Below are 12,763 nucleotides of genomic sequence, written 5' to 3'. Positions count from 1 at the left end.
GGCTGGGCTCAGAGTTACGAATCCCAGGTAAGTGTCCTGCAGAGTGGCAAGCAGACAGCATCTTGGAGAAATGCAGTTATTTTTAATGCTCTGCATTCTGTCTGGCGGGTTGCACAATGTGTGCCTCCGCCTCAGGGCTCCTACCCACGCAGCCCAGGAAACATGGTGGACGTCAGGGACTGAGGCTGCCATGGAGAAGAGAAGTGAGGCCAGGACCTGGCCACTCCTGGCCACAGCCTGGCTTTGCACAAAAGCCCGGAAGGGCCTGGGACCCTGGGTTTTGCTGTATGTGTTTCATTTTTGCTGTCTTTTAAAGAATGACTCAAGACTAAAGAGTCAAAATGGAACTGGTAGCTCTGAGATATTTCTGTTTTTGTTTTCTTTTCTCTTGTCTTTTTATCGTTTTTTTTTTTTTTAAATAGAAGGGCTTAAACAACCACATGAGAAAAGAAGGCTAAATATAAAGGGAAACTTCCTGACAGCGAAGGGGCACAGACCCTGAGGATAAGTCTCAGGGAATGCACAGGACACAAGGGCCCTGCAGTCCTATTTTCTCTCCAGGATTTAGGGCCAGAAAGCATGGCACATCTTTCCTGGGGCACGGCATGTCAAGTCACCCCCTGCAGCACAGCAAGCCCCCAGCAGCTCCCACACGGCCCATCTCGACAAGCCTCTTGGTGGGAGCCAGAGTCCACGTCCTTGGTCACCTGGAGGGTCCTCATCAGCCACCTTCGTGCAATCTTCACCCTTCGCACTTGCTTTTGAAGGTCTTTCAAAAACTGTCTCCACCCACCCGCCCTAATTCATGCCGACAGTGTCCCTTCAGAAAACACGATTATAGCTGCTCTCAGACGGGTCTTCAAGGTCCCACCCCTCTCTTGTGATACAGATCCTGAGTTTCGGGCTAAGAAATACCTCCATGAACATCCAGGGAGCCCCCATATGGGAGTTGGCAGGAACCTCCAAAAAGATTCTGATTCAACCCTCTCATTTTACAGATAATGAAACCGAGGCCCAAAGAGGTGAAGGGGGTGAGTGAGTTTTTACCAAGGGAGCCAGAACCCAGGCCTGGTGACTCATCTACAGGCTCCCTGGGCCCCCACAACCACACGCCACCAAGACCCACGCGGCCCCCTGGCAGCAGGTGGCAGTCTCCACGGTCAGGGTGGGCCAGGCGGCAAGGACCATGGCACCGAAGAGGGAGAATCTCGTGGCCCGACTCACCCTGGGCCCAGCAGCCACGGCACTCCTACTGTGTAAACAAGTCCTGAGCCCAGAGGTTGCACACAGGAAATGTCCCCTACCCCGTCCCCAGCCACCGACCTCTCAAGACGCAGAGCTCGTCCAAGCATCTGATACAAGGGGACTCCCCCCCCTCAGCCTCTGCCTGTCCCTTCCCTACTGCAAAATCTCGCAACCGTGTGTTCTGGCAGGAGAGGCTCAGCTGAAGTCTGCCTCCTGCAGACACGTGTTTTACCAGTGACTCGGCAGAGACTGAACCCGAGTGGCCCCCAGTGCTGCGTGGACCAGAGGTGGCCACGGTGACCAGGCTGAGGTGGAGATGCCAGCTGGCGCCTGGTGACGGTGGGAGACGGAAGGTCAGGAGCAGCCACGGCTAATGGAGAAAATCCTAGTCTGCTAGTGACCAAACTACAGGCTACGGCCACCTTGATTCCTGACTCACTCCAAGTTCCTGTGAGCTCTGTGGACCTTGGATGGATTTTCCCAGCTGTTAGGAAAAGAGAGGTGTTAGTCTGTGTATCAGTTCTCTTTGGAGGCTCAATCAATATGGCTTCCCCAGGTGGCCGAGGTCCTTCTGTCTCTCAAATTCCCTCGACCAACATCTGGATGCCTCTTCTTATGTAGGAGTGTCCTTCTTTTCCATATATATCTACTTTATTTTTAAATTCTATTTATTATTATTAATGATCTCTCCCCACGTTAGAATATACACTCCGTAAGAGCATAAACTTGGTTTTGTTGAATTCTGCATCCCTAGCACCTAGCACAGTGCCTGGCATATATACAGCAGAGGCTGAAGACATATTTGTAGAAGGAATGTTATTTGCCTGCCTATCCACGGATACTAAAGGGTATCTGCCCCTGCCCTGCCTCCCTCAAAAGGGATGTAATGCAGCCCTCCCTGTGACAGCAGAGTCCCCTGGGTATCTGGCCTTTCACTCTGGGTTACATCATTTGCCTATCCTCTGAAGGTCTTAGCTCCTTCCAAAAATGTCTGGCTTCAGCCTAAGAGGATGAAGAAAAAGTACAGGCTTTGGACTCAGAAGTGCCCGAGTTTAAATCTCAGTAGTGCCACCTACCAAGTGTGTGACCTTGGTTAAGTCACTGAACAATCACAGTTCTTTAACCATAAAAGGGAAGTAACACCTACTGCATATGGTTGTTCTGAGCATGAAATTAAATAAGCAAAAGGGGGCCCTGACAAAGGTCAGTTTCCCTTTCCTTGGCCTGCATGCTGAGACCAAGAACTCTGATGCCTGTCTCTGGGCTCCATGCACACACGTGTTCACTCAGGCCACAGCAGGCAGCCCTGGCTGAATGCTGGACACCTCCTCCAACCCCCTCCTGGCCTTGATCCTGTGGTCAGACACTGTACAACCATCTCCCCGCATGGCTCTCTCCATCCTTGTCCCCCTGCTACTCCCCTGCCCAGGCTCCACACTATTGCATCAGGCTCCGCAAAGGCCCGGGGCCTGGAGGCGTTCTCTGGCCTTATCAGCCCACGAGCAGCTCCTGCGGAAGGAGCTACCAAGGAACCAAACCCAGTCTCTGCTTTCCTCACAGACACTCCAAGTCCCAGAAAAGCAACGCAAGATGAGGGCCTCCCACAGACAGCCGGCTAGTGGAAAAGGCACTCTCTCTCGCATATTTCAGAGGGAGGCAACATGCCCAAAAAAGTGACCAGCATGAGATACAGATGCTCTCTAAAGCTGCAGCTGCAGCCTCCGGGGCACTCGTGCCAGGGGATAGAGCTAAGATATGCATTAAACAATTCACAGCCCTGACCAGACCAGGATTCAATGGAATAGAAAGGTGCTGACCAATCGGGTCCCCTGGCAGGGCCCCTCCCCCACGCCTCCTGGCCAAGCCACACCACCACGGCTCCAGTGCCACCAGCTCTGTTAACCGCTGCCAGACCCCAGCTGGAAAGGCCCCACGCTGCCTCCTGGCTCCCAGACTGCAGGGGTTCAAAGGTCGAAAAGAAGTGCCAGCCACGCCTGGCCCCCCTCTCAGCGGATGCCAGCTATTCTGCTAGCCTGGCTTCTGCCACATACCGTTCCAGGTCTAGAGAAGCCAGGCTGGTGAACAGGAAGGTAAGAACTAGGTGAGGGACAAAAGTAGGAAAATCAGCCGGCGAGCACCAACCCCAATTCTGGGAACACCAGAGGCCACAGAGGCTACTACATCTCAAGGAGCAAAACCAACTTCCCCACCCTGGTGACATCAACCTAGCCGAGGGCAGGGCTGTGAATGGAGGCAGCGGTCACCCGGAGCCAGGCCCGGGGACGCACTGCACACAGGACAGCGAAGGCTCCCGAGCATGGCCAGCAGCTCCATCTGGCTCCAGCCTGACAGCCAGTGCTGGCCAGACTCTAGCTGACACATCTTGAGGGACTTGGCCAGCTCCTCTTCATCTCCCCAGCTGCACCAAGGCTGATCTGCCTGCTTTATTCATGTTCCAGGTCCAACACCCCTAGCCATCCCTCCCTTCGTTACTGCTGGAGGGGCTGAGACTTGTCAAATTCCTTGAAGGAAGAGACATCGCACTCTTCCAAACGGCCCTGGATTCCTCACTCAGCGAGGATCTCAGGCTGCTCACAGCCAACTCAGAGGCTCATCTCAGATGGGAAGAGGAGAAGATGAAACACTGGGAGGCAGGGTACATCAGACTTCCCTGGGTAGGGGTGGGCGGGGGGAGTGGGGAGGAAACAACAGCCACGTCCACGAGGCAACGGCAGAGAGCTGGCATCCCACAGGTGCCCCCTGACATTAGCCGAGAGCATCATAAAATTACCCAGCACCATCCCTTTTATCTTTAGACCCCAGACAATCTGCTGTCAGCTCATTCCAACCAGGCCTATTGGCCCAGAATGTGGCAGGAATCTACTTGATAGGAGAAAGATTTCCTGGTAATGTGGCAAGTGCCTCCGGTCTGCCTTCTGAACCATCTCTGTAATGTGACGGACCTCCCCAGTTCTGCAGGCCCTCACCGTTTTTAATCACGATCGCTATTACTGTGACCGGCAACAGGTGACGCAGAGAAAAAAACATTTCTACGTCAAACTGCCTGGAGATCTTTGCAATGGTTTACTGAGCCAGGATTTTTTTTTTTAAGTAAAGGTAATGAGGGCCTAGAGGAAAGAAGTTATTCATTCAAGAAAACAAAACAAAAAAACAAACAAAAAAAAGAAAAACCCAAAGTAGGCGGAAAGAGCCCCAAAGTCCACTGCCCAGCCCACAGTCTATAAGCTCCAGACCACTAAGCGAGGCTAAAGGTGTCCAGACGACACAGGAAGAGAAGGCCCAGTCCCCAGGCAGGCTCGCAGCCCCTCTGAGGGATCAGCATTCAGAATCTCGTGCTATTCGTAGGGGGTCAGGGAGAGCGGCTGGTCAGTTACTGCGGGAGGCCCAACTGTTTTGCTAACGACCACATCCCGCCATCTCCCACATGGCCAGTGCCTGATCGCTGAGGCTGGCCGCCCTGCCCCCGAGCCTTCGCTGGTTACTAACCCCATTCACAGAAAAGCCAGGAAGAGGAGAACGGAAAGAAGGGAGCAATTGTCTGGGAGATTCTGAATGGAGAAGTTTGAGGCTTCTCCACTGAATAAGGAAAACGCCCTCGTGGGAAGAGCAGGGGGTAGGGGAGGGCCTGGAACGGGTGGCCCACACCTGACTTACCTGGGAGGCAGGGAAGGAGGGCGTTGAATCCTAGCTTCCTTGCTGCGCCTGGTTTCCAATAAGCAGGCTGGTGATGGTTCACCGACAAGACTGGGATGGCGCCACATCCATCAGCACTTGTGGTCACAGAACCACACAAACCGGGGGCTCAACAGCACCTCTGAAAGGGAGGAGGCAAAGACCCAGCCCACTCTGCCCTATACCTCCCAGCATGACCTGCTCGTTCACCACCAGCTCCTCTGAGGACAGCTGGCCCCTCGTGCCGGTCAAGCCAGACTTCCGGAAGCCCCAAACGAGGGTGAGGGCGGGGAACAGACAAGCTCCCGGATGCCCATAGCTGGGTCTGCCTCACATGTCCCAAAGAAAATCCAAGAAAGGACGAGGGAGGGCTGGAGGAAGGCAGGGAAGGCAGCAGGTTCAAAAGAAGGAAGAGAGAGGTCAAAGGACATCCTCGAGCAAAGCAGGGCAAACCGGAAACCAGGAAGACACACCAGAGGCCGCACTGTGCTTTCAGCCACATCATGTGCCCAGCCTCTCCTCCAAACCCAGGATCCAGGATCCTTCGAGAAGCACCAGCCCCTCCTGGCCCTCAGCCTACATCAGCGCCCTCCTCCACAAGATTCTGAATCTACTAGCATGTGAAATAGGGGGAAGGAGAGAAAGCTTGGCAGCCCTGAACCAGACACAGACACGTATACACAGATACACATATGCACGCGTGTGTTTGCACGCGCGCACACACACACACCCTCCCCAGTATAAAAGGCCCCATGGAGATGGCTCACACTTTCCAGGTTCTGGTTCTCTGATAGAAGCGCTCCTCTCCCGCAGGGGAGGGCAGACACGTCTGATAAGAATTGCTTAGCACAACGCTATATATAGTCTAGGTTCCTAGCGGCCTAGAGATCTGGAGCTAGAACTTGGCAGAGAACCATGCTAGATGCTGGCAAGGCCCACCCCCCTCCCCCAGCTCCTCCAGCCAGCCAACGGAGAGCCTCACCTCCCTGCTGGGGGCCGTGAGCGCAGGCAGGGCCCTTCCATTCAGCCCGTGAACACTCTGCTCTGAGGGACCTGGACTTTTGGCTCTCTGTTTTAGGGAGCATCGACACCTCCTGAATGTGAGGGGGATGCGCGGGGGCTGAACACTGAGTTCTAGCCTCTCTGCAGCTCTCCAGCAGCGTGAGGAAATCGATCCAGTCCTCTCTTCTGGAGGACCAAGGGCAGCAGTGTGCAGGAAAGAATGGAGAAGGCACAGCAGCGGGCTAGGTTCAATAACCATCTATCCACTTCCGACGTTTGAAGGGATAAAAGAATGCAAAAAAATACTTACTGCAGAGAGCCAGGCTGCCAGGCAGCTCCTTTTTTTGTTCCAAATAAATGCAAACGGGCACACGCTTATCCCACAGGATGACAACTGTCTTCTGCACACCGGCACCATCGTCAGCTGAGTCTCCAGGAGTTTGTCACCTACTCATGGAGCTGAACTCCTCTGAGTTCTCTGTGGGGAAGAAGCGAAAGGTGGGCTCAGTTCCCAGGGCCAACCAAGCAATGCACATGCAGGCCCCAATCAGGGTCCCTTCTGGGCCCCCGGACGTGGCCCTCTGCTGCGGCTCACCGTCCACTGACAGAAGAAACACCACGCCGGGCCCAGCATCCTGGAGGAAGGCCAGTCCCAGCGGGCACGCGGTCTCATCAAGGACGGCCCATCCATCACATCTTTCTGAAAACAAACCTGAAGGACAACAGTTCTCTGTACAGTACAGAGACCTGGGCTCTCATCACATGCACAGCTTCTGGACAAAGAGACACAAAGGATCCAACACCCACATATATACAATTTTTTTAGGTCAAGTTGCTCTCTCCTCAGGCTGAAAAAGACATGACGCAAAGGGGCCGGGGCTGCCTTTGCGCTTGGGTGGGTTCGGCCAGCTCCCACCCCTCGCCCGTCTCACAGTCTGCTGTGACCTGGGCCGGGTCCCCCTGTCCCCTCTGGCTCCCAAGGCCCCAGAGCCACTCTTTCCAGACCCCAAAAGAGTCACGCGGGGAAGTCCTTGGGGAGAGGAGGCGCTCGGCGACAAATGTCAGTGCTGGCATCATCCATCCACAGGAAGCGTGAGGCTGAAAAATGGCACATGAGGAAAGGAGGCAGAGAGCTCCAGGCCAGGCTGTCCCTCCATCTCCTCCCACAAGTTGTTTGCTCCTCCACCCCAGACACTGGCCGAAAGCGGGGGAGGAGAGAAGGGAGGCCAGATGCTGGGGATGACGGTTTGGCTGAGGTTCAGTGGCGATGGAGGCCCATGTTCTCTCTTGCTCCGCAGAGGGCCTGGTGGGGCGGGGCCGGGTGGGCGGGGGGGAGCGGGGGGTGTCACGCGCACAAAGCGCAATGCTGCAGATTCAAGAAAAGTCTAGAACTCTGAGCCGCCATGATGACACACACACACAGACGCAAAGGTCAAGGACTTCAGGCCCACTACTGCGCCTAAGAAGGAAATGAGGAAGATGAAGGGGAGAAGATAAGACTTTGATTTGAGATAATAAGGAAAGGAGAGGCTGAAGTGGGCTGCCCAAGAGCTGGTCTTCAGCTCAAGGCCTGTGATGTGGATCCACCGTCTTCACGTGATGCCAGCAGAGGAAACCTACGACTCCATGTCCCCATAACGGGCACTAGGACTGCCAGGCCCACCCCTGCCCCCTAGAAGGGACCTGCCCTCCATCCAAGGCAATAAGCCACAACCGAGAAATCCCAAAGGGTTTTCTGAACCTGGGAAGATGTCTCTTGTTGGGGACCAGTGAGAGGAGTTCAAGAAGTGATCCTGTTTGCCAAGCTCATCTAATAAAAGACAAACAGCTGATTTTCTTTTCAGATTCTAAAATTCAAGGGTCTATAGGGGCCTACTGAGTTATCCGACGTCACCCCCAATCCCGTGCCTGGCGGTGGTCTTTCTTGTGCCAAGCCCTTCCTGAAAATGACACCAGCCCGGGGTCAGCGCTGAGCCCCGACAAACTGTTTTTGCTGCTTTCATGTTGACAGAACGTCCTGGCCACTCGGCTGAGCGCTCCATCTCCAGGCTCCCGACACACTGAGTCATCATCCAAAGAGGAAAAAAACAACAAAGCAGCCGTCACCAGGGTCCCCGCTGCCGTCGGCTGACGACTCACGGGCTGTCGTCACTCTCTGCTCTGCAGCCCCGGAACTGGTGACAGGGGGCTTCAGGGTGCCCAACTCCCCTCCCATGGGATGCAACAGCATCAGGAAGCAGGCAGCCACTGCTGCGTTTGGAAAGAAGGGAAACTAACCTGGCATCAAAAGGATCCCAGGAAGGCTCACTGTTTAACCCTCACTCCGCCACCACCAATGCTCATGGCGTTTCCATGGTGTTTTCCTGATGCAAAAGCTCCTAATGCAAAAGAGGGTATTTACTCCAGGTGGGGGGAAAGGCACTACCTCACAGGCTTCAGGTGCATACTGCCGGGTTACCTCCTCCCCTGCCCCTGCTTATGATACCACTGAACGCACGTAAGCTTCCTTCTCCCCCAGTTCTTCTCGAGCCACCTGCTATGTTCCTTTCTTAAATCCCCACTAGACAACTGGGCAGGGGGAATGGAGCTGCATCACTTTCTCTTGGGAACCTATTTGCTTGGCAATATATTAGGCATTTCTGTGTAGTAGGTATAGAGGCTCCATCTCACTGACCGAGAACACTAAGGCTTAGAAAAATCAAGTAACTTGTCTAAAACCACCCAGCTAAGATGAGGCAGAGTCAAGATGCAAACCTAGGTCTGCCCAAGCGCCATGTCTCTGCTTCTACGGTCTCCACTGATCTCTGGATTCCGGAGCTTATCCTGCTCTGAAGAGGCTACAACCTATCTCACCTCTGCCTCCTGTTTCGAGAGGAAGGAGACCAGGAAAACTGAAGTTTGTTAGTCCATCAATTTCAGCTACAAAAAATCCCCATTGTCTTGGGTGAACCTAGCCTCAAAGAAAGAGGAGAAAGTTAATGAGGCAGCAGGGAGGGTGGCATGGAAGAGCCAAGTGACCCAGACCTTGGGTGCAGGAAGATGAGCCACCCAAACTCTCACAGAACATCAGGGACTCACAAAACTCCTTAAATAGACACATTTTGGGGATCTACCTCGTATGCGGCATTTTGCAGACACTGAAGACAGAGAAGAAAAATGCAAAGGCTTTGACAGACCAGGGTTCTAATCACGATCAACACACTTACCGGCCATGGGACTCTCCTCGCAGGGTTGAGGTGAGAAATAAATGAAATAACCGCCGTGAACCAGACGGATGTGGTACCTGGCAAACAGAAAGCACCACGCAGGTACATGTTTCCCTTCTTTCCCCTAGCTTCCTGGGGCTCACAATCTAATAGGTGACATAAGACTTATACACGAAGAACCACAGCACATCTACAGTAGCACAAAAGAGGCATGAAGCGTATGGGAGTCTGGCCGGATGGGAGGAGGGCTGCTTCTTGTGAAGGTAATCAGGAGAGGTCCACGGAAGACGGTGGGACTGCCGCAGGTGGGTGCAGTGGAGAGGAGGCGTGGAGAGTATCACTAGTGAGGACAGAGAGAGAGAAAAAGCAAGAAAAAGTAAGTCGTCTGGTTTCTCTGGAATACGTGGTCCACCTAGGGAAACTCAGAGAGGTGAGACTGGGTTTAGGAGAGCTAAGACAAGACGAGTTTCAGACAGCCTCCAGCACACTGCTGAAGGGAAGGAATCTCCTTCTGGAAACCATGAGAAACCATTTTAAATTTCTGAGCAAGAAAGACAAGATGGCCACTGCACGCAGAAGGGCCTGGAGAGGAGAGGGACGGGCAGCAGGGAGCCTCACTGGAGGACTACAGCTGGATCCATGGCACTGGCAGGGGGCGTGCGAAGGAACAGAGAGGAAGAAACGGGAAAAAGGCAGGGCCATCCAAACAAATCCTCAAAGCTGCCATGGACCCCACCCCCAGTCTCCATGGGGAGACTGCCAGAGACAGAACCTATTTGGGGAACACAAACCACAGGTCCGACACGTCTGAGATGAGCTGCCGTATCTCTGCCTCCACCCTCCCGCCCCAAACAAGGCTTTTCCCCGGACTGCTCTAAGCCTCAGGCCGATGATGGCATGGGAGACCCAGGCCTTCGGGGAGCAATGCCCACGCTCTGGCAAAGCCAGGGCTGTGTCCGAGGGTGGGACTGGGCAGTCCTGCCCCTGGGGCCACCTTCACTGCGGCAGCCACCGCTGTGCCCGCCTCTGCTGCGCTTCTGCCCCCCCGCACCCCCCTCGCCGCCGCCGCCTCCGTCATAGCCCCCGCCCCCCGCCCACTCTGCGGAACTGGCACAGCAGGACCAGAAAAACCAACGCCACCATGTCGGAGACGAGCAGAAATGCCTCCAAAATGGCAGCCTTATGATAAAAAGGAGTCCAAAAATATTATCAACCCACCCAGGGAAAGGGAAAGCCAGAGACAAAGGGAGGGAACTGTCAACCACCTCCCAACTGCCCCCCCCCAAACCCTTACTCTCACAATTGTCACATCTTTCCCTTCAGAAACTTCCTCTCAAAAAGCAGAAAGCATAAGAGGGAAAGAAGGGCATCGTCCCATCCTCCTGAGAGGTCCTGGGGGCCATAGGTGACATAGGGCATTCAGAAGGACACTCTGCGTTTCATATCCCAAGATGGGGGTCAGCAATCCATTTCTGTCTTCAAACCCAGCCCCTATCGCTGACTGGACGAGAGCTAGCCCTCCAAGGGAGTGGAGCCTTTCACCGCTCACCCACCAGACCCTCCCCAGCTCTGTGGGCCCTGGGGAGCCAGGAGATAGGGTTGCAGGAAAGGGCCGAGAAGGCACAGCCGTGCCCTCCGTTATGTAATAAGAAGGGCGGTGCTGTCCTAGGCCAGAGACCCAGGGCGCATTGCGCTCCCCAGATGCGCAGTCATGGGCGGGGGCCACTGCGCAAGGTGCAAGGCTCGGAAACCCCCTCCCCACAGACACGGGGGCTGCAACAAGGACCAGACGGGGAGCTGGGACCCTGATTTTTCCAAGTCCTCCTCCCCCAACCAGAGGCGAGCAGCCTGCTGCCCTAGTTTTGCTCTTACTCTCCTCACTCCCCAGGATGACAAACCCTTCTAACCTGGGACCTCCAAGCCTCTTGCGGCCCCGTGGCTTTCCGGAAATCCCACCAAATACGCAGTTTCTGAGCAGCGTCCTGGGGTCGGTTCCCGTCCTCACCTTTCCAAGCACCGGGGAGCAGCAGCTTCCAGAAGGCAGGTCCTTCCCATAATGGGCTCAGCTCTGGACAGCCTGGGACGTCAATGCAAATCTCCTGTCCCCGGGGAGGAGCCCGGAGTCAGCAGGAAGCCCAGGGTGGCGGCAACAGCAGCAGTAGCAGCTCTGCCCTACCTTGCCCATGCGTTTCCAGGGGAGCCAAGATTTATTTTGCCGCAACGCTGAGGTGTGGCTGATCGGAAAATTCCCACTAAAGAACGAGTATTTTCTTCCAGTTTGGTCAACCCTCTGCGTGCCCATCTTCCCAACCCCTGCCCCTCCGAAACAAAAGTTTGGGGAGCCCTCAGCTCCTCTCCCTTACAGTGCATGAAGTTAAAAAGGCACAGGAAGAGGCTTCAACCGGTCAGTCAGAAGCAGGCACAGACACAGGAGCATACGCACACCCCTAAACAGATTTTAGAAAGCTGCTGGGCTCCCCCCCCCCTCCCCTTTAAGCAAGTGAAATGCAAATTCAGATTTGATACCCTTCCCTCAGCCAATCAAAAAAAGGTTTTCACCTGCCATTGGTCCACCCACCAATCAGAGGAAGTGTCTGGAGTGAGAGCCCTCCCCTGGCCAATGGAAGGCCAGCTCAGTCACTTAGTTAATGATGCAGCAGTACAAGGAAGGCCATCACATGTGAACTGGAAGGGTGCCAACATGGAGACACAGAGAGCACAAGGTAAACAACTTTCCAACGCCAAAAGGATGACATTTAATCTCTAAATGCTAGCTTCCCTTCTCAGCTCATCCTCAACCCCTCTCAGCTGGCCCTACAGATCCTGGGACCCTCACTACCTGTCCCCCCAGAGCCCCTAACAAGATCCAACAGTGACTGCGTCACCATTCCCCACTTTCCCCAACTACGCAGTGACAAACCTACCAGCTTTACCCCACTTCTCGCAGCCCACGCCCCATCCTGCCCACCTGCTCCCCAACAGCCCCGGATTCCCAGGGCCGAATGTTTCAACAAGGCAACCCCTAGAAAGCTGCCCCTCTCGCCTTCCTCTCAACACTTCTCCTCCTCACTCCATACCTTCTACCTGAGAACCATATGGACGGACAGACACTGATACCCAAACAACTTGGAAAACCAGCCTGTGTGTCTGTCTGTCTGCCCGATAGAAGGAAATGGGGGTAGAGGCTGGGAGGTCAGGTGGGACGCCAGGGACGGCTTGCTCCTCTTTCCTCTACCTCGGTCAGGCTTGAGCAGCTGACACTAAGGGAAAAGAAATTAAAGTGGAAAAAACCCCTCCCTCAGAAAAAAAAAAAAAAAAAAGAAAAAAAAAAAAAAAAAGGGGAAAAAAAAAAAGCCCCCACTGAAAACCCCCCCCCCCAAAAAAAAAAAAAAAAAAAAAGCAAAAAGCAAGAAAGAAGGTGAGAAAGACAGAGCACCCACATACGCAGAGACATCGCCCCCGATCCCAGCAAATACGTACGTGGGGGAAGACGGGGGTTACGCCATCAAGTCCTGAAGCCCATCGGACCACCCATCGTCGCCTGCGCAGACCCAAATCTCGGTCGGCCGTAAGGTGCCGCAGTCCCGAATGTTCCAGAAACTGGTCCCATTAAACCT

General features: G+C 54.4%; 1 protein-coding gene across 5 annotated transcripts in view; it reads right to left on the bottom strand.

The window, feature by feature from the left end:
- Positions 1-12,763, bottom strand: part of LOC112403484 (uncharacterized) — a 72,949-nt gene that overhangs the window by 22,300 nt on the left and 37,886 nt on the right. For 2 of the 5 annotated variants that reach the window (XM_024750971.1, XM_024750969.1), the window contains 2 exons: positions 6,251-6,418; positions 4,921-5,080 (listed from right to left, as the gene is read on the bottom strand). In XM_024750971.1, coding sequence (XP_024606739.1) covers positions 4,921-5,027 — 107 coding nt within the window. In that variant the 5' untranslated portion in view covers positions 5,028-5,080; positions 6,251-6,418. Of the gene's footprint in view, positions 1-4,920; positions 5,081-6,250; positions 6,419-6,535; positions 8,001-8,217; positions 8,674-11,151; positions 11,246-12,626; positions 12,643-12,763 lie in introns of those variants that run through there. The other 3 variants (XM_024750968.1, XM_024750967.1, XM_024750970.1) reach the window with 3 other exon arrangements.

The sequence above is a fragment of the Neophocaena asiaeorientalis genome, unplaced genomic scaffold (genome assembly GCF_003031525.2).
Source record: "Neophocaena asiaeorientalis asiaeorientalis breed wild unplaced genomic scaffold, Neophocaena_asiaeorientalis_V1.1 scaffold67, whole genome shotgun sequence".
NCBI classification, from domain to species: domain Eukaryota; kingdom Metazoa; phylum Chordata; class Mammalia; order Artiodactyla; family Phocoenidae; genus Neophocaena; species Neophocaena asiaeorientalis.
Note: the sequence above shows the minus strand (reverse complement) of the source record. Positions and strands in the feature narration are given on the sequence as shown.